This window comes from Aedes albopictus, chromosome 2, assembly GCF_035046485.1.
Source record: "Aedes albopictus strain Foshan chromosome 2, AalbF5, whole genome shotgun sequence".
NCBI classification, from domain to species: Eukaryota; Metazoa; Arthropoda; class Insecta; order Diptera; family Culicidae; genus Aedes; species Aedes albopictus.
Window position 1 is genome coordinate 494115696 of NC_085137.1, and position 21805 is coordinate 494137500.

The 21805-nt window shown below is 38.0% G+C and overlaps 1 protein-coding gene across 9 annotated transcripts in view; it reads left to right on the top strand.

Annotated features, from left to right (window-relative positions):
* Positions 1 to 21805, top strand: part of LOC109423356 (potassium voltage-gated channel subfamily H member 6) — a 518403-nt gene that overhangs the window by 234745 nt on the left and 261853 nt on the right. For all 9 annotated transcript variants that reach the window (XM_062854256.1, XM_062854260.1, XM_062854257.1 and 6 more), the window contains 2 exons: positions 6087 to 6244; positions 6317 to 6385. In XM_062854256.1, the coding sequence (XP_062710240.1) occupies positions 6087 to 6244; positions 6317 to 6385 (227 nt within the window). The remainder of the gene's footprint in view (positions 1 to 6086; positions 6245 to 6316; positions 6386 to 21805) is intronic.

Here is a 21805-nt window from a genome sequence, read left to right on the forward strand (position 1 = left end):
TCGACGAGATCAGCTAGACGAAATATTGGACATCTGTTTGATACCGATTAATTTAGCTAAACAATTCAATCATCATCGTGAACTGCTTCTGGATGCAACATTTATCATACAACTGTGGAGATTACTTGCATCTATCTAGCCACAAGCAACACAACTACACAATAAAGGGAAACTTCATTCTTACTATGCACTCTACGGTTTCGAAACAAGGCTATGATGCCAAATTGCAATGAGATGCAGTGCGTAGTCTCATTAACTTATAGCTGGATCGAGACGCAAAAAATCCTATTCCAGGGCTCGAACCTTGAATCTTCGAATCGGCAGTCTCATGTTCAACCATCTACACCAAATTGCAACTGATGCAGATGCGACAAAGAAATGTAATGACGTTTTAATCACGGGTAACTTTGTTTAATTTTGTGCTGGCAACTCTATGCGATTTTTAGTATCAACGTGACATACTTTTGATAATTAGTCAATGAAAACGAATTCCTACACTAAAATGATGTATAGACGAAATGTTCGTAACACATAGGAGCAATAGCTAATTCAATTAGTCACTTAAAACAATGCAAATTTACATGACTTTTACATGAAAAATCGTAAAAATATTGTATTTTTTCGCTATTATTTAATGAAAATTGTTGAATAACTTTGGAATAAGCAATTTAAACACCGTAGAGTCTTCGGCAAAGTTGTAGAGTATTGTTCCAACTATATTTTAACGGTGTTTTCGGTACCTTTTCGGTGAAATTTTCTGGATATTGGAGTACATTTTCGTGAAAATGCTCGAAAAAACACAAAATCGATTTGATACACCTCTAAACCTTTATCAATTTGGCTCATTTTTGGACTGAAGACTTGTTTTTGCATGTGGATTGATAATTTGATGTGACACGGGTAGGTCAAAAAAAGTGAACAGGTCTAGTACACAGTCATGGATCACTTAGTGGTATTTTTGACCTTCAAAATTCAATTAAAAATAAAATAAAACAAAAACTACGACTTTGAAAGCACCGTTGGCTATGTTTTGATTCGAACTTTTCATTACCGATCCATTTGAAGTATAATCGCAAGTCATTTCCGCGTAAAAAAGGAATATTTCACTGTTTACAAAATGCCCTATTATGGATCAGCTTCACAGAGTCCCACATATTATGGATCAATTTTTGCCATATTATGGATCAGTGCAAAATTACTCAAAATTCCAAGTCTATTAATAAATTCGCGTTTGTAAGGCTAAACTACGCAGTGTATTTATTATTTTACTGATGGAGTACCCGATTTTACAACAGAAATAAAGAGAAAACAAAAAAATGTCCCGAATCCATTTAATTCAATAGAGGTGCACCACTAGGGTTCAGTGATGCTCTCCATTATAAGTGTTATTATTACAACTCTGTGTTTCAAGACACCTGGTTTTCAAGGTTACATGTTTTTTAATGATACTTTCGATACTTTAAGGTAAAAATATTGTATCAAGAGCGTTAAGTGGAACAAAAAACTATATTTGTTTAAAGTGATCCATAATAGCGTCAAACGATCAGTTTTTGGGTCACATTATGAATCACTGTTGAAAGTCATATTATTTTAGTATTTCAATCCCAGAATAAAACAAAACTTCTTTTAACAGATACATACATATCTTATCCAACGTGTACGAGCGATTTTTATATCAAAATTGATGGATTTCGACACTTTTAGAGCTTACCGCTGCAGGAGTAGCTTCTTATGGAATTCGGCTGTTTACTGGCAGATGTGAGAGGACAACACTATCGTTGCATTAAAATACATTTTATTTTTAGATTGAACTCTTGTAAATGACTTTTTATCTCAGAAAACAAATAATATCATGCTACAAAAATGAATTTCGTGCCGAATTATATGTTTTGAGCAAGATATTCGACTTTAAACATCAAAGTGATCCGTAACTGTGTGTGATCCATAACTGTGTAGGGACGGTATGAAACACTCCTATTAAGATTTGAAAACCTGCTGACGTACCGCTGTGCTGCTATAAAACTCTTGATATGGTGAGGTTAACTGCGCTACTGTACACGATAAAATGAACCCAGCTCTCGGCAGAGCATTGATTCAAGTCAGATTTGACCCGCGGGATACTTCGTCCACATTTTTGTGTTGGGGTAGACCAGCGTTTCTCAAACTATGGGTTGCGACTCACTGGTGGGTCGTGGGCTGAATTTTTGTGGGTCGCGAAAGCTTGAGCGATTTTTTCATAAATTCAAATTCGAGATATCTTAGGAAATCGGCAGAAATAGTTTAAGAAACCGAGTCTATCTAGTATAAAAGGCTTAGTGCTGAAAATATTTAACTTTGAAACTACTATCTGCGTTCTGAAATCGATTCTGAAACAATGAGTTTTCAATCGAGAGGTTTAAGGACAAGGTATTTGGAGTACATAGATCAAATTTTCTAGACCACCGTTTTTTAGAACCGTTGAACGGATTTGGATGAAAATGCATCACGCTAATTGTTCAGTGGTTGTCAACAGCGTGATGCAGTTTAATCCAAATCCGTTCGACGGTTCTTAAAAACGGTGCTCTAGAAATTTTGAGCAATGTACTCCAAATACCTTGTCCTTAAGATTCTGTGTAAATGTTAGATTTTTTTTTTGAATCGCTTGATGTATTTGAGTTTGACAATAGATCTCAAACGGTTAGATTGACACGCCATGTTCAGTAGTTTGAATTTCAGATAAATTTTCAAATACTTAAAATCAACAAAATATTATCAAATTTCGACAAGAAACTACTGAGTGGTAATTTCCACCGCATTATTTGTTTTTTTTTTGCCGGACTTCAGTAATGCTTAACCACAGTAAAGTTCGGCAAAATTTTGGTAATTTGAACTTTGACAGATATCAGAATAGCTTAATAAGTGATTGAAATTAAATAGAAATAAAATAAGCGTATTCATGGTAAAATTACTATTTCAAGAGCACTGAAATTGTCCAGTAGCTCTACAATTTAAGAAGCTATACTTGATATAAACGAACTCAACTATGTTTCCAAAGAGTTTGTAAAAACTTTATGTTTTCTTTATTTATAACAATGAGCCTTATGTGTGAAGCTTCAACAAGGCTCATTGTTAGCCAATTACGCAGCCAGAAAGTTTTATTCGGTACTTTATCTGAACTTCGTGAAACTTGAAAGTGCATTTTGCCCTGGAATGTGGACATTTTGGTTACTTGTGGATGCATTGAGTGATAACGCACTTATATTTGCTAGTTCTGGTGTTGGTCACTACCCAAGTAACAATTTTATTGCTGATTGGTTTTGTTTGATTTTTATTAAGGTTTTATTACAGCAATAATTAAAACTCACAGGGTTATGACTGCTTTTATGAAAACCATTGCTAAAATGTTTTATAGTATACTTGAAGATATTCATAAAGACAGATTTTAAGAGTAAACAAAACTTTCCGATATGTAAACCTTATGGCAATCATTATTACCACAATAAAACTGTTAAAACTCTCAACAGATGGCGATCCGTTCTATTAGTAATGACATCTGTTGGTGGAAAAGCAGAAACTACGATAGTGCACTGCTAGGTTTATTGCGGTCATCATAAAAGTAAACTTGCTTTCGTTTTATTTTCGCTGATTATGATCGTCGCTATATTGAAGAATTAGCTTACGCGAATGGAAAATAGTTAATTTTGCTTAAATTAGCAATGAATTGATAGTTTGCCACCATTTTCATAACATGCTCACATAAATAAACTCTCTCTGCTGAGTTTCTTGTGATTCGAAATAGTTTGACTAAATTCACAAATTGATTAATTTCATTCCAAGATGATAATATGTATTCACTATTTTCGAAGCGCATTAATTTTATGATTCTGCAACCCCAATATTCACGGTAAATTTGAATGTGCATAAGCCTACCAGCACAATAACTACTAAAATATTACTTTGAAATGATCGCTTTCTACTTAAGAATGATGTATCCTCCTGAACTTTACGTGCCATTGAAGAGCTTCTCTGCACCTTGAGCTGTCATAGTTTTCGTTGAAAAAAAAAACAACAACAATCGAGAAAGGAAAATGTTTTAACTAGGTTTTAAAACGGGTTTATTGCTACTCATAATGCGGATTGTAAAAACTCTCCGTGAGTGGTCCACTTAGCCGGAAGATGCTCTTCAAGAGGTTATCAAGAGGTTTTGATGTATGATTCAGGTTTATTGCAAGTTTTATGAAATTAGTTATGAAGATCTCTTGTAGAGCCGAACAAAACTTGAAATGTTACTTGGGTAATCAGGAATCATCTATGTAAATGGCAGGTTTTTACTTATAAGGTTATCCTGAAATACGAATAAACAATTAACGAAAACGAATTTTATGCTTTTAAATAATCATTTGATCATCTTTAAGATACCGAACAGAATCAGAAAACCAAGTTGCATCAACAAGTACCACCGAGCATCAGTCTCGCCACATTGGACTTCTGCACGAATCTACGCTGGCCCTAGAGCGTTGGCCTGCTTACTCTCGCTCCGCTCAAACGTCAAATTATCTGTGATAGTAAGCAGGCCAGCATAAATTCATGCAGAAATCCATATCAGCTGATTATCCCCTTCATCAAGCATCTCTGATTCGCTCGTGACCTAGAATAGACTCTATTTACCTGCGTATAACTCTCGCGCGCCATAAAAAAAGATCATCAACGGAAAACTCATGCACCCTTCCCCACACGTGTCACACACATCAATTGTACCACCACCGAACCGAACAGCGCCAATTTCGTGCAATTAGGAAATGGAGTCACTTGGTTTGCAATATGCAGGCTAATTTAATTGCCCGACACCTGACAATGTGAAACACCAGCGCAGCCAGTGACACCACCCATCCCTAGCAGCAGCCGAACCGAGACAACATTTGTTTGTTGGAAGGCACGTAACGCAATTCGGTTGAAGTCCGCCAAGCCGAGCGAGGTCGCAATAGCTAATGTTCGGTTGCGTTTAATTGTCATTGCCATGGAGCACGAGGCAGCCTAAACGTATGAACCTCTCTAGGTATGAACTGTTGTCACATCTGAGCTGCGGGACGTCTCGGAAGGCGGAACTCGGAAGCATACATAGGTTAGACGTTCAATCACACTAATTAACCCAGCAACAAATTTGTATAGGGAATGTTGACTTTCAGGGTGACAGATTTGGAGAAGCCAGAAATAACCTCTCGTCGAATTGGCAATGCCTTTAATAGTACATAGATTTTGTTTTGTATCTCGTAGACCATGAGGTTAACTCAAACAGTCAACTATCTGAATTCATTCATTTATCCAGGGTTATTTAGTTGGAAGTTAGAGTTTCCTATTGATTAATATTTGTAGATGTTTGTGTCTATTCATAGACATATTTGTGGCAGAAATTTTGACAATTTTGGTGAAGTAAAGCATTTCACTCAAATACGCGTTGGGATAGTCACCTTATCCTAGAGGTTAAGGACTTGGCAACAGCTTTCAATGAATGAATCAGAATCTAATATTTCCAAATAATGTATGACGTCTTCAGAACCCATCCATCTATCCACCCCATCAGTGTAACCTCAACCTACCGAGTATCCTTCTTTCCGAAATGATTCATAAAGTAGTAGTTGGCCACGGCATGCTCGCTCGCGACAAAGGTAGTGTAATCAATTTTCCTCGACTATTGATACTCGTAGTATACATGCGTAATCAATCAACTTTATCGCGATTCATTCCGCACATCCTTACCCAGCATCATGAGCCATCTACCATCTGCTTGCTTGCGTGCGTAAGTTGTTTTTTTTTTTATCGCCTCTATCTAGTAGCGTTCGTATGCTTCGGTAGCCTCTTTGAAATGCTAGTACTGCGTAGATCCATGTTGTAAATATTCCGATTTCGATTTTCCTGGGCTGGTTTGCTCTCCCTCTAGCTGTCCCGAGCTTACCCAGCCCAAATTCGTGTATTTGTCAATCAAGAAAAAATCTAACATTTCCACCTTCTAACGATGATCAAGCCCGTGTGCCCAAAATCGAATTAACGCTTGCCTTGTCTTTTCTTCGTGTCGCCGGTTATCCATCCATCGTGCCCCACCACCAAAGGACCCACGGGATACCACGCGCGACAGTATTTTCCGTACGTTTCGTCCGAGAGCGACCTCCAACGCTACAAAGCAGTACCATTAAAGCAGAACTCGAGCCACGAGCCGCGAACCAGTTCATCACTTTCTAATGTGCCTTCAGACTCTACTAAAACTAAGGTGAACGCCGAATGTGACTTCTTTTAACAACTGTTTGATAAAAGAGAATTTTCTTTCCACTTTCTTCCACAGGATAATGGATCAGCGAAATACTTTCAGGGAACAAGACAAACAATAAATATGGGTGAAAAAGTAGCACAGGTAAGTACACAAATTTTGTTATTAATTCAGATTTGATTGCTCATATCGATATTGAAAAATAATGGTAAATATGTAGGAAAAAAATAATATCACAACAGGGCAAAAATGTGGTTGAACAATCAAGATGACACTTAATTTTAAACGTCGATATTTTCATTGAGCAATGTAACAGCAACAGTTAACAAAATATAAATCGTTTCATTACACAAACAAGCGCAATATATCTCAAATTATATATGATTTAGCAGGATATTGACAACTTCAATGTGGGGATATTAAAATCCATAATGCTGAATCTAAATTAAATTATAAATTCATACAGGTGAATACCTCAGCTTTAAATACACTAGTTTACAAAATAAAACGAAAGTCGTGAACTTCTGTCAACGACCAAAATTTTTGAAGCACAATTTAGTACTGATTTCGAAACCGTGCTTCAAAAATTTTTAAGTAGAGCACTTTTTGTGTTTTAGCTCAATATCGAGTTTTACAACTTTTAAAAATATGGAATTTACTAAAATTCAAATATCTTGCGTTTTGTTCAACCAATTTCAAATCTTTTTCCATAAATTAAAAGCTGAATACAATACCATTCGATCATCTGAATGCAAGTTCTGCGTCAGATTGCTGAAATTCAAGATATTGGCGAGTTTTAGGGACGATCTCCTTAAATTTTAGCTAAATTTCCAAAAATATATGAAGAAATGTATTTTTTTCAATAAGAAAAAAACAATCTAAAAATTCTTTCTCAACGTTTATTTGACATATCATATGTAGGCGAATTACAGTAAAAAAATCAGCTCAATCGTAGCATTGATTACGGAGAATAAGATGTGTGAAGTGAGCGACGTTGCTTAAAAATAGAACAAAAATCGATTTCAAATCATCAACCTTGTATGGAAAGTCGAAAAAAATTCCGCTCTACTGTAATTTTTTTCCTTCGCGTTTTCGAACTCAGGGCATGATTCTACACCAAAAATGATCATCAGCTTACCGAGTTCAAAAATGCTGTAAACTAGTGATATTATAATAAAGTTGAGTTGATCAACAAGGGATTCACACCTGAAGCCTGAAAGTATGCCATTTTCTTTGAAAACACCGGTTGTTCTTTAATCCCGATATGGCATGGTACACAAATTACGTAACGCTATAGGATGAGGGGGCGTTACGATCTCTAAAAAAAAAGGTTTTCATACAAAAAGCGTTACATAGGGAAAAGAAGGGGTCTGCCGGTCCATTTTAGTCAAAGATTCCTAGTGTTTTGCCAAACTGATCTCCATCGTTATTGTAACGACGAGTCTTCATCTAAAAAGGCGATTGTATGGGTACTCCTGTTGGTTCATGGAGTGTCACGGGTATGGAACGGAAAAACAGTTTAGTGTGGTCAATCTCATGTTAATGTATTGTACCAACTTAGATACCAACTGCTTTGTTGTGTTGAGTAATCGACATGGGCGAGTAAAGAAGTGGACGATATTTTTTTTATTTTTTTTTAATGAATTTTACTGGCATCTCATTCAATTATTACATTCATAGACACTTAATGTATGTAGGTGTTCTGTGTGTTATGACACACTGTAATATAGTCATCAGTTCCGTCAATAAAACTTTTAATGTTCTTGTATGTGTTGAAATGACAGCACATTTCCTTCCGTGTAGCCAAATTCTAATACAGCTACGATTATGTAGAATTTTAATTCCCTTTTGATGTGTGCTGCCATCTGTTTGTGACTTAAGCTGTCTTGAAATATTTCGGCAAGAGAAAACGCATAAAAATTCGTGGGGTGCATAAGCACAGGCGCAACCAAAAAAATAAACTAATTGCGTCGTAGTTATTTTCCACTGGTCTATTATCATCAGCGAATTTAAACAGCCATACTAATTGGAAATGGAAAACTACCTGGTAAATTCTCGCTCTCCAAAACTGACCAATGAAAAATAAGATTTTAACAAATCCGTACAACTTTGTGCAGTAATTGCGTCTCAGGATTTAAGTTCAACCTACTTCGAATCGCGTTCGTTTAATTATTCTGGTGGAGTACGTACTAGTGTGAACAAGTGCTGGTTCCTAGTGAAAGTTTTTGAGCTACTATTGAGCTTTGAAATCAAGTTGTGATTAAAAAAGAAACTAAATTCGAAGTAATGCTACGCGATTTTAACTAGAATCCCCGACTATATTACATTTTCGTTTGCCGTTCGTAATTGAGACAGACAGTTCGGATATTGCTATAGGCGCCGTATTAGTTCAGAATCAGGAAGGAGAACGGAAGAGTATAGCGTATTTCTCCAAGAAATTATCGAGCACGCAAAGGAGGTACAGTGCCACTGAAAGAGAGTGCTTGGCGGTACTACTTAGTATTGAGAATTTTAGGCATTTCGTGGAAGGCAGTCAGTTTGTCGTTCAGACAGACGCCATGAGTCTGACCTTCCTTAAAACGATGTCCATTGAATCGAAATCACCCCGTATTGCCAGATGGGCGCTCAAACTTTCAAAATATGACATCACCTTGCAGTATAAGAAGGGTTCGGAAAATATTCCTGCCGATTGCTTATCTAGGAGCGTGAATCAGGTTGATGTCGACCTGCCTGATCCCTACATCGCGGGTTTGAGGTCTCAGATTGAGAAGTTTCCTGAACGCTTCCCGGATTTCAAGACATCGGACGACAACGTATTCAAATTCGTTACCAACTCCTCGGCGATTGAGGACCCTTCCTATAAATGGAAGCAAGTAGTACCATTCCGCGATAGAATCCACGTCGTAAAGGAAATTCATGACCAGGCGCATTTAGGCTATCTCAAAACGTTAGCCAAAGTTCGTGAAAGATACTACTGGCCGAGGATGTCATCGGATATAAAAAGGTTTTGCACTGCGTGTCAGATCTGCAAGGAGTCTAAAACACCAAACGTCAACGTTCGACCTGTATGCGGTAAACCGAAATTATGTAGTCGACCGTGGGAAATGATATCACTCGATTTTTTGGGACCCTATCCACGCTCAAAGAAAGGAAACGTCTGGATCCTGGTTGTATGCGATTTCTTTTCGAAATTTGTCCTCGTACAATGCCTCCGTAATGCAACTGCTCCTGCCGTATGTACGTTTCTGGAAACAAACGTATTCACACTGTTTGGAACTCCATCAGTATGTATTTCTGATAACGCACAAGTTTTTAAATCCGGATTGTTCCAAAAACTTCTCGAGAAATATGGAGTGTCTCATTGGAATCTTGCGATTTATCATCCAAGCCCTAACCCAACGGAACGCGTGAATCGTGTGATAGTAACTGCCATCAGATGTGCCCTCAATAAACAGACTAACCACAAGGATTGGGACGAGTCCATCCATACCATCGCTATGGCCATCAGGAACAGCGTGCACGATAGTACTGGCTATACACCATACTTTGTGAATTTCGGAAGAAACATGATTAGCCATGGTCGTGAGTATGAGCAAATTCGAGATTTGGGAAGTGGAGAAGATTATCAACCCCCGCAGTTGAACGAAAATATGCGGAAATTGTTTGAAATTGTTCGAAACAACCTTCAAAAGGCCTACGAGAAGTATTCCCATTCGTACAACCTCAGAGCGAATACGCGGCATCAATTTCAGGAAGGGGATGTCATCTACAGAAAACATGTACATCTCTCGGATAAAACTAAGGATTTTGTTGCGAAGTTTGGTACGAAATTCTCTCAAGCGCGAATCCGAGAAAAATTAGGAACCAATACGTACATTTTGGAAGATCTGGAAGGTCGTCGAATACCTGGAACCTTCCATGGCTCGTTCCTGAAACGGGCGTCAAAAGAGAACAGATCTTCAACCGGAAAGACTAGCTATGACTGTGCTAGTACCGGCTAGCACATACACCAAATCATCCGTTGAAAATACGCTTCTATGCGGTGTTACGGTTCATCGTCACGTACCGAGATGTCCAGTAGGTTTCCTCGTACGTTGATCGTTATCAGTTGACTAGATCAGCATTGAACACAGCTATGACGGCGCAAACACCTGGTGCGCAGAAACAAACATGCCATGAAGAAAAACTCATCTAGAGGTGCCTAAGGCAACGTCCAACGTTTGAGATGTTCGTATAGATTTCCTCACGTTGTTGACAAACTCACTGAGGACACAAAAACAAGCTATGACTGTACTATTTCCCGGATAGTACATACACGATTCCCCTAAACTCAATCAAACACACTTCGGTGGTGCAACGGTCTCATGATGAGTCGAGATGTCCTCTGGTTTCCTCGTTCATCATTCAAAATCACCTTTACGTACATGGATGAAGGGAGCATAAATTCCAATAAGAAATCGATCTAGGTGATTTCAACCTAATAGCGCTGAGATTTACTCGCGTTATGGAAGCACAGCTATGTAGATGTCTCAATTGAGCTCGGACCACAAACAAACTCATCAAACACTCATAGAGGAACACTAATCCCATTGGTGAAATGGTAGCTAGTTGAGAGTCAAATACCTTCATGAAATCAGACCTCCTAGTGATCCAAAGTAATCAATGTTCATAATTATTCGTTTAGTTCGTCGTTCCTATAAGAAAAGAAATTGTTTTGATTTGTTGCGTTAGTCAGTTGAGAACTGCAAATACATACCTGCAATAGCAATTCCTCGTCATAACCGTTTCATTTCTCAAGTAAATTTTCATAGCCCGGTTTTATTTTTGTTTTTATCAATAGTTTCTTACCTATTCGTAATTTCCTCATCAAGTATCATTGAATTAATAATAAATCACTTTCCTTTTGCATCGAATGTTTGTTTTGATTATTTTTTTCTCTTTATTGGCACTCAGATCCGTTAAACAGTTCTCACGATTATCTCTTCGTACCCGTTCGTGAAAAAGTTTCGTATTTATTCGTGCATCGTTTGGTAACGCTATGTGGTTAGGCACGGAAAATTGGGCGTGTTAGAATCGGATTAATGAAAACGATTGAGTGAGTAAAGTTTAGTTAGGTTTAGTTAGATAGGTTACATCGGTTCAGATATCTCTGAAGTAATATTCGGTTAGTCGGTAATAAATGTCCAAATATGTTTGGAGTAATGTGTCAACCTCGGTTGACATTCGGTTAGCATAAATTCGGTTTAGTTTAAGCAAATGTTTTCCAAATATTTTTGGAGCATAATATTGACGATTCGGTAACGTAAATACGGTTTAGAGAAAATAAGTAATTCAAATATTTTTGAAGTACATATTTCGGTTCGGTTTTAATGGAATGTTCGGGTTGTTGAATGATAAGCGGTATGAGTTGAATATGAGATTGATAAAACACAGAATGAGATCTAGTAGGACCACATAGTTGTCTTAAATGTTTTCGTCTGTTGGTAATGAGTAAACAGTATTTTTTGTTGGTTTTGAGTTAGATAATTTTATGTCTTGTTTAGAGTAAAAATTTTGAAAATTTTAAAATTTTCAAAATTTTTAAAATCAGTATAAGCGAATGTAATATAGTCATCAGTTCCGTCAATAAAACTTTTAATGTTCTTGTATGTGTTGAAATGACAGCACATTTCCTTCCGTGTAGCCAAATTCTAATACAGCTACGATTATGTAGAATTTTAATTCCCTTTTGATGTGTGCTGCCATCTGTTTGTGACTTAAGCTGTCTTGAAATATTTCGGCAAGAGAAAACGCATAAAAATTCGTGGGGTGCATAAGCACAGGCGCAACCAAAAAAATAAACTAATTGCGTCGTAGTTATTTTCCACTGGTCTATTATCATCAGCGAATTTAAACAGCCATACTAATTGGAAATGGAAAACTACCTGGTAAATTCTCGCTCTCCAAAACTGACCAATGAAAAATAAGATTTTAACAAATCCGTACAACTTTGTGCAGTAATTGCGTCTCAGGATTTAAGTTCAACCTACTTCGAATCGCGTTCGTTTAATTATTCTGGTGGAGTACGTACTAGTGTGAACAAGTGCTGGTTCCTAGTGAAAGTTTTTGAGCTACTATTGAGCTTTGAAATCAAGTTGTGATTAAAAAAGAAACTAAATTCGAAGTAATGCTACGCGATTTTAACTAGAATCCCTTTAAATAATTTTATTTATGTGTTTTTTTAGTTGAATTTATCGAGTTCATCATTTTTATTAGAATTTGAAATAAAAAGTGAATCTAAATAGGAAGGACAGATTAGTCAGGTAAGCTGAAGTAAATTATTCGGTGGAAATCAGTGAAATTATAGTTCTGCTGCGTTGTTTAGGCAAGTGAAGCCCAACAACGTGGGCGGCTAATCTGGGTCTCGGCCAGTTACGGTCATTTGTGGGTGGCATTTTCCACCCAAGTGCTTGCGCATAAGTGACTCCGACAACAACATCAGGAGAAAGTCCGACGAAATCCGGTGGTGCCTGTCCTGGATGCACCACGTGACGACTCGCTACGTCAAGCCGTGAAGCAAAGAGCGACGCTACCAAACGCTCTCACTCCACCGAAGCCGGGGACGCCTTTACCCCGAAGATCGATGCTCACGCGCGAGTCGACTGATCGGAGCGGACCATCTGCGTAGCGCAAAGCCACCGTTCGTCGAGGAACATCTTCCGACGCTGGAAAGACGCCTGAGAACTACCGCCGTTGGAGCAACGCCTAGAGTTCAGGTCAGACGTTATTAGGGCCTGTGTAATAAATTTAGGCACATTTGTTTTTAATTTGCTCCAATTAGACGTGACGTCACAAAGCTAGGTTTGCCTTGGCTAATAAAATAGAATCGAACTTTTTTAATAAATTTTGAAATTAGGCTTGATGCAACTCTTTAAATTCAGCAGTTGCTTTCTTTTTTTAAATCGAATAAAGTTGTTGAAATTTGAATTTTACTTCGAGTTTGGTACTACACTTTGCCAGATTTCGGTCGAAAATTTGAAGAATTTTGTCGGAGTTGTTTGAATTTCTAGCTGAGACACGTTTTACTGTATTTTTTTTATATTTCAAATAGCGATTTGGTTTCCCTTTCTGATTAGAATTTGGCTGTTGGCATTTCGATTGGGTCCAGGTGAAGTTTCGGTTCGCGAATATAACTGTTGGCCTGCCCTGAGGAGGCAGTCTCTAGCCGGGGTATTTTGTCAGAGTTAACGGTCCTTTTTCGAAAGGTGGCGCTTAAGCCGTTGGCTTTAACGAAACGGAACGGAACGTTACAACACTATCATCCTAATTTTTGAAAATAAATTTAAACTATTATCAATATTTATTAATAACATATTACATTTCATAGCTGTTATAATTTTTGCAGGTTTTGTATTTCATCTGCGTGTCAGAAATACATTTTAGACTAAACATTAAGGTGACCCACACTCAAATGAAAAACAAAAATTTCAAAAAATGCCGAGTCTTACCTTCTAAATCAGTAGTTTTGGACTTCCAGAAGCTACGTTCAAAATTTGAGCAAAATCGGTTGAGCCTAAGGGGGCGCTCAGAACGCTTGAAATTTGTATGGGAAAACTTGGCCAAATGTATGTAGAAATTTTAAGTTTTCGAATTTTGCCGCTAGGTGGCGCTGTAAGCATTCAATAATCAAACCCTTTGGTATTATTGTAGGTGACTATATGTCAAACAACTTTGTCGAAGACCGCAAAGTGATCCAACGTCTGTAAAAAAAAAATATAGGGTAATTTTCCAATTGTTGCACAGCTAAAAATTCGCCAATTGTTGCACATCTCATAAGAATAACATAAAGTGTGCAACAATAGGCGAGTTTTTAGCCGTGCAACAAGTGGAAAATTATCCTATCCTAGGTAAAGTGAGGATAAACTTTATTGTTGTTTTTCCAATACATGTAAAGGAATAATATCAATAATGAAATCTCAATACTTTGCCTCACTTTGCCTAGGGTATAACTTTTTTCACAGCCGTCGGATCACTTCGCGGTCTTCGACAAATTTCTTTGGCATATAGCCACCTACAATAATACAAAAAGGTTTATTTATTGAACGCTTACAGCGCCACCTAGCGGCAAAATTCGAAAACCTAAAATTTCTGCATACATTTGGCCAAGTTTTCCCATACACACTTCAAGCGTTTTGAGCGCCCCCTTAGGCTCAACCGATTTTGCTCAAATTTTGCACGTAGCTTCTGGCTGGGAGTCCAAAACAACTGATTAGGAGGTAAGACTTGGCATTTTTCGGAATTTTTGTTTTTCATATAAGTGTGAGCCACCCTACTAAACATATATTTTTTTAAACTAAACATGTAAAGAGCTAATAGTAGCAATAGAAGCAACGAATTTTGACGAAAATTTGCTATGATTTTCGTTGACATCTGTTCCAATGTTTCAATATAGGAAATTTAATGCAACACATTAGTGCTATACCAGGGAGGCAACTTTAAAATCATTTTCAAAATTTTATTATGAATCCTCTGAAGTTACTTATTTCTGGTATAGCAACAGCTCGACCATATTGAGACAGTGTATAACATGGCCAATCTGAAAATTTGTTTATAAACCAAGCATGTGTTTCTGCAAGAAGTGGGCGATAATGGAAGTAGCAACCGTCTATACCACAGCCGTTGGGACAACATGTTCTACGTCCGTGTTCGAATAGACATGTTCGACAGATACCTAGTCACTAGGTCCTAGTGTACTTGCTTCCAGCGTTCATTGATAGTCGATGCCAAAAATGTTGTGCATTCCTTCATTCGGAGCTCAAGTTGTTGACAAAACGAGCATATGATTCCAGAAACTTTACGATTTCTGTTTTCTTGATTTTGACCCGGATCGTTTATTGATTACAAAACTTCTGTCGTTGCATTGCTTGTCCCGTCCAGATGGCCTTGAAGAAGGTGTTAGGAGTGACATGCTGTATGCGTCCTCAACAATTCATTCTTCTAGGAGAGTGACGTGGCCCAGCTCGACTTGCATATCGAGGTGAGAAATTTCAACTCAAATGAGGTGACTCTCCATTTGATTGACACGGTGAGTCACTCGTTCGATTCGAGACTTCTCAGTACGATTGCGAATCGAGCTGGGCTACGTCATTCCACTCGTAGAATGAGCACCATAAACATGCTGAACGTTTCCATCGATAGCCCTCCAACTTCATTCTTCAATCCACAATAAATTTATGTACCAGGTGCTTGAAGAACGTTGCTTCAGCAGTTCCTCTGCGATGATATGATCACAAAGTCCTTGAACCAGTGTTCCAAGCTCTCTCAAAGCTGAAGATGTTCTGACCTTTTCAAAGAGCGATTTCATCGATAGATCGGCTCGGTCAAACCACAAACGTAGAGGTTCGATGGCCTGGGTAACAGATGCTGAGAGGATCAGTCTACTACTTACCGATTCACAGGCGACACTCTTCAGGCAGCGTTGTAGCCGAATCATGTATCTATGGAGTGTCACCGGTGAAGGGAAATCAAACGTTGGTTGATCCGAGCTCAGAGCCTACAGTTGTAGTTTTATGGTGTGGAGTGGGGCGATGCAGGGTCATTAGACCGAAGGACAGTAGGCCAAATGGCCATCAGGATGGATTGCAATTCAGCAGTTATAAAACTGGTAACGGATCTATTATTTTTTACCTTTCCAACAATTATTGCCAAAAACTATTTTAACAAGGAATTTAGAACGTATAGCCTATGTTTACAAGAAGGAAAAAATATTATTAAAATATCGACTGTTTTAGCGTCAAAAACTATTTTGGCAATGATACTAGAAAGAACGACCTATGCTTAAAAGAAGAAAAAAAATGATGCTGGAGGTGACGCGTTTAATTCCAAGTTGGTCCAGGAACTTTTCGTAAAATAAATTTCCCTGACTTCCATGGTTATTAGCTGAGAAGCAGGATTTGTCCCAGTGGAGACGTAACCGCAAATAAGACCCAATGAGCATTCGGCCTAGTGACCATTTGGTCTAATAAAGATTCGGCATAATGACCACTCGGCCTAATGAACTTCGGCCAAATGGCCTGATAAGCATCGGGGCTCCTACGTTAACTTGATCTCGGAATACGCGGTAGAACTGCTGTTCTGTGACTACCAGTGCTGTCATGGTAAAATCTAAGCTTAAGGTTTTCAAACTGGTGTGCCTCTTATAGTGTAGTGGTACGCCTCCATGGAAATTAGTTAAACATTGCGCCTAATTAAAAATTATGCAAGGAAAAATCCTTCATGAATACTGTATCAACGATTTTTGCCTTTCTCGTACACCAAGTGTAAAGGAAAGGCTATATGTTCACTCCAAAAATGACTTTTTGATAGAAGGCTCGGAGGGTCGAGTCACATATACCAATCAACTCAGCTCGACGAATTGAGGTGATGTCTGTATGTGTGTATGTATGTGTGTGTGTGTGTATGTGTGTGTGTACAAAAAAACTCACATCACTTTTTGACAGTAAACTTCAACCGATTTTAATGACCGATGGTTTATTCGACGCGGAATCTGGTCCCATTGTTTCCTATTGAAAATGATTCGGATCGGTCCAGCCGTTCCGGAGTTATGGCCATTTAGGTGTTCCGGAACGGTACCCCAGGAAGGGACCAGATATGAAAATGCATCAAACCTATGCATGCGACACATCAAACCACGGCATTTTCGAAACCTGATGAGCGGTAAGCAGAAAAATAGTCTAAGACCATATCTGAACCGGTAGTGTTCCGGAACCGTTTCCGGGTGTCCCGCCGGAAGTGGCAAATATCAAAGTGAACCAAACCCATGCATGAGACACATCAAACCACGGCATTTTCGATAACCTGATGAGCGGTAAGCAGGAAAATAGTCTCAGACCATATCTGAACCGGTAGTGTTCCCGAACCGGTTCTGGGCATCCCGCCGGAAGTGGGCAAATATACAATTGTACCAAACCCATGCAAGCGACCCATCAAACCATGGCATTTTAGATGACCTGATGGACAATGAGCAGGAAAACCATCTCAGACCATATCTGAACCAATAGTGTTCCGGAACCCGTTCCGGGGTTCCCGTTGAATTGGTTAAATCTGAAAGAAAAACAAATCCGTACATGCGTCACATCAAATAACGGCTTTTTAGATTACCTAATGAACGGCCAGCAAGTGTTTCGGAATCGGTTTTGAGTGGCCGGAAGAGGCCAAATGTAAATGTAAACCAAATCCAAGCATGTGACACATCAAATCGTGGCTTTTGCGATAACCTGATGAACAGTTAGCTAGAAAATAGCCTTACGTCACACTAAAGACAATTGGAAGTGTTCCGGAATTGGTTCCGAGAGTCCCGTTGAAAATGTCAAACCCTGCATGTGACACCTTCAATTTGCAGCGTTTTTGGTTAACCGATGAGAAGTTGACAAGACAATAATGTCAGGCCATATTTGATTCAGCCGGTAGTAACCCGGAATCAGATCCAGGTAGTAAAATGTAAAATTTAACCAAACCCAGTCTTGTAAACATTCGACACTTTTTACTACCTTCATTTCGTTGCCGCAGTCGGGTGTCAGTCGGCTTTGTTACATTCGTGCGCTATCGTTACCTTTTACCTACACACAACACGAGCAGTAGAACGAAGATCAATAAATATAATAAAGGGTCAAATCAATGTCATCTGACACGATGACATGTGTCTAATTCTAGCTTTACGCATAGATTTTCAGCCAATTCCGATTATGAATGTTAATATTAGTTTATTATTGCATGTTGCATTGAATACGACACACAGATAGGCAACATAGCTCTTATTATGGAAGAAGACAGGAATAACAAAAGCCGAACCGTCTCCCGAAGCCGCTATCGTGGTGAAGTGCATTCGTTTGACATTTTTGTTTCGAACAGTAGTTTGATTGCTTGTGTTGCGAATGTCGGAGACAAAGGAGGCCGAATATCAACGAAAAGGTTCAAATGACTGTGATCTCTAACAAGACTGATCACGACTTATCGACAACCTGATGGAAAAATTGGGTCAAACCACATTAGATTCCCGGTAGTGTTGCGGGTTCAGCTGTGGCTTCGAAAGTGGTTAGAAGTAAATATGAAGCAAACCCATTCATGCGATATATCAAATCGCGGTGATTAGGTAAAGGTGAATAAATAGAAATAAAATATTCTCAGACCATAATTGGGACAACCGGTAGTGTCATGGTCCATGACTCATGGAATCAGATCCGGCTATCCCACCGGAAATTACCAAATATAAAAATGAACCAAACCCATACATACGACACATCAGATCGCAGATTTTTTGATAATCTAATGAACTGTTAGCAAGAAAATAGCCTCAGATCAATTTAGAGACTAGCTGTTGTGTAGCAGCACCAACGTTCATGTGAAAAATTAAATCGTGGCTTTGTTTAATGGCCTGATAAACATTAGGTATGAACAACAGTGACGAATAGGTCTAAGTTCTCATATATGAGAACAAAATATAGACAAAACTAAAGCGATCTCATCAAATCGTACCATTTCAGATTCCTAAGGTGTAAATTTATAGCAGGATGGGTCAATGTTGAATGGAAAAATAAGAATTTGATCGCGTCAACAGAAGATGGTGGCTGTTTTAAGGAATGTTGAGCTCTAAAACTACGTAAAATTAGTGTATTTGGTATGGGAAATATGTTCGGAGTCCACCAGAGTATCCAAGATAGCGGTCCAAAGTCCAAGATAATGGGTCAGTGTTAGTGCCTATTTTATAGGATTTTTAATTCTTGTATGAAAATATGTCCAGAATTCAAAATTTGTAACCAGAAACCCCAAGCTGTGCGCTGTTTTACAAGGTCTGCAATATGACTAAAGTTTGAATGGGGAAGAATGCCAGTCTTCGTCCAAAACTGGTAACCAGAAAATCATAAACGATATGCCAAAATTCAATACGGCGACTATTTTATGTAATTGTAGGTGCAGAGTCCAAAAACGAATACCAGAACATCCAAGATGGTGTCTCAATGTTCAAGATGGCGGTTAGTTAAGTTGAGGTAGATAAATATCCGGAGTCATAAAATGATGACCGGAAAATCTAAAATGACGTTTCAAAATTTTGCGGCTTCATGACACTTGTTTGGTTTGAGTTGGATCGTTGTCTTATATTTTCTGAATATTGGATGTTATGCTAATATAAAATGTATCCATATTGAGTAGATTTAGCAAGCAGTTTTCATTTTGTATTTATGTCAATGTCATCAACATGTCGCTCGAGTTTTGTTGAAAGGATATTTTAAAGCACGAGAAAGGCACCATCACCGCTAGGTGGATTAATTAGGGTTTTTCCTATAATTATCGCAGATTAGGTATTCTTGCATGAAATCAGCAAGAATTCTTTTGAAGATTGTGAGATTTGAAGAATTTCGAATATTTTCCCTCTCATGTACTTCTTTTGAACTTTCTCCATGGCTACCTTCTAGGACATTGCCAGAAATTCCTTTGGGATTCTTTCAGGATTTACCCAAATTTTTTAAAGCAAGAAATTTTCGCAGGGTTATTTAGAATGATTTCAGCAGAATTCCTCTAACTATTCCTCCAAGTACATGGGTTTCCTCAGAAAATGCCATAAGATGTTCCTCCTGGGTTTTTTTCAGGGATTTTTAGGTACCTAAGTCCTTCAAGGATTGCTGCAGAAATTCGTTAACGGATTCCAGTTTTTTTTTTCAAACATTTCTGTAAGAATACAGCCAGATTTCCCCCGGAGAATTTTTCGAGAAACTTCTCTTCTTCTGGCAAAAAATCCAGCGGTTTCTTCAGGAATTTTTCCATAAAATGCAACTTCGGGATTTTTTTTCTGCATGAAGATTCTCTGATAGAATAGAGATTCTTTCAGCTGTTCCTCCAAGGTTTACCTTTAGAGTTCAGAAAATGTTCCCCTCACTCTATCCGAAATGATTGTTGGGAATCGTGGTAATTCCTGCAGAAACTACCACAGAATTTGCACGTTGACATTTTTCAAAATCTTTTTTTACGAATACCTGCAGATAATTCCCCAGTTTTACCAGGTATTCTTGAAAAGATTCTTTCAAAAATATTTTTTTTCAAAAACTTTTTCTTCAGTGATTCTCTAAAGAATTCGTCCAGGTTGTTTTTTTTTGTCCCTACAGAAATATCTCTAGTTATTCAGGCTTGACTTCAGAGCTTTGTGTTTACTCATCCCTTCAGAATTGGAATAATTTTTTTGTTCTAAAAATTCCTAGGATTTTTTTTTTCAGTTCCTTTGTCTGTGATTTCTGCAAAACTTTTTAAAAGATTCCTCCAGAAATTCTCTGCGGATATCTCAAGGAAACCCTCCAAACATTTATCAAACATTTTTACCCTTACCTTTATTCCCAGAGCTCCTCCAGAAGCTTCTCTTGATTTTTTTTTCAAAAACTTGAGGAGGTATCTGAAGAAATTTCTCCAGGTATTCTTCCAAGCATTCATCCCGGACTTCCTCCAGAGATAACGTCGGAAATTGCTTCGGGGATTTTGGTCAAGAACTTCGTCTAGGAATCTTTTTAAGATTCCTGCGGACAGTCCTCCAGAGATTTTCCTGAAAAAAAATGCCTCAGTATTTTTTGTGCAATTTCTAAGAAAACGTCTGAAAAATTCCTGGAGGAATATCTGAAATAATGTCTACCGAAATCTCTAAAGGAATCCTAGGAGATTTTTCTGGCGGAACCGCAGGAGCCAAATAATTCTGCTATGAATTTCTGCAAGAATTCCTGAAGAAATTTCTCAAGAAACCATTAGAAAGACCTTTGGAAGAACGTCCGAAAGAATCGCTGTGGGGTTTTTAAAGATATATTTAGAAAATATTCTAGATATCTGAATATCTGGAGGGAATCCTGAAGGAATCCCTATATGAATTCCCGCAGAAATCTCTAGAAGATTTCCTGCTCTAGAATGATTCATTTTAATGGAATAATTGAGCAGTTCCTAAATGAATCACTTTTGGACTCTGAAGAAACACTGGAAGAATTTATGAGCCAACATTTGAAATAAATTCTTAAACTTTCCCTGTCCTTTGAAGGATTCCCTAGAAAAATTCCCGAAGGGTTTTCGAAATGAATCCTTCAATCCTAAAATAATTTGTAAAATATTCTCTGGTGGATTTGTTAGAAATATCTAAAGGAAGGAAGCCCACGAAGCCCTGGAGAAATTTTCTAAAGACCGCCTGCAAGAATTTCTGAAGAAGTTGAGGAGTTACGGAGAAAAAAATTGGTAGGTTTTAAGACCAAGTTCACGAAATATTTTCTGAAGGAATACATGGATCAATTTTGGAAGGAATCCATAGAACATTTTTTAAAGCAAATCTATGAAAGAATCTTAGTGAAAACTTCTGGATGAATTTGCAGAGCAATCCCTGGAAGAATTTCTGAAAGAAAATTTGTAAGATTTGTTGAAAATTTTCTAAAGAAAATTTTAGAGAATTTCTGGAGGAATTCCGCAGTTTTTCTGATGGAATCGGTAAGAATATTTCTTAACAATCCATGGATGATTTCCTGAAAGTCTTCTTGTACAGATTTTTGAATGAAACTTTGGAGGAAT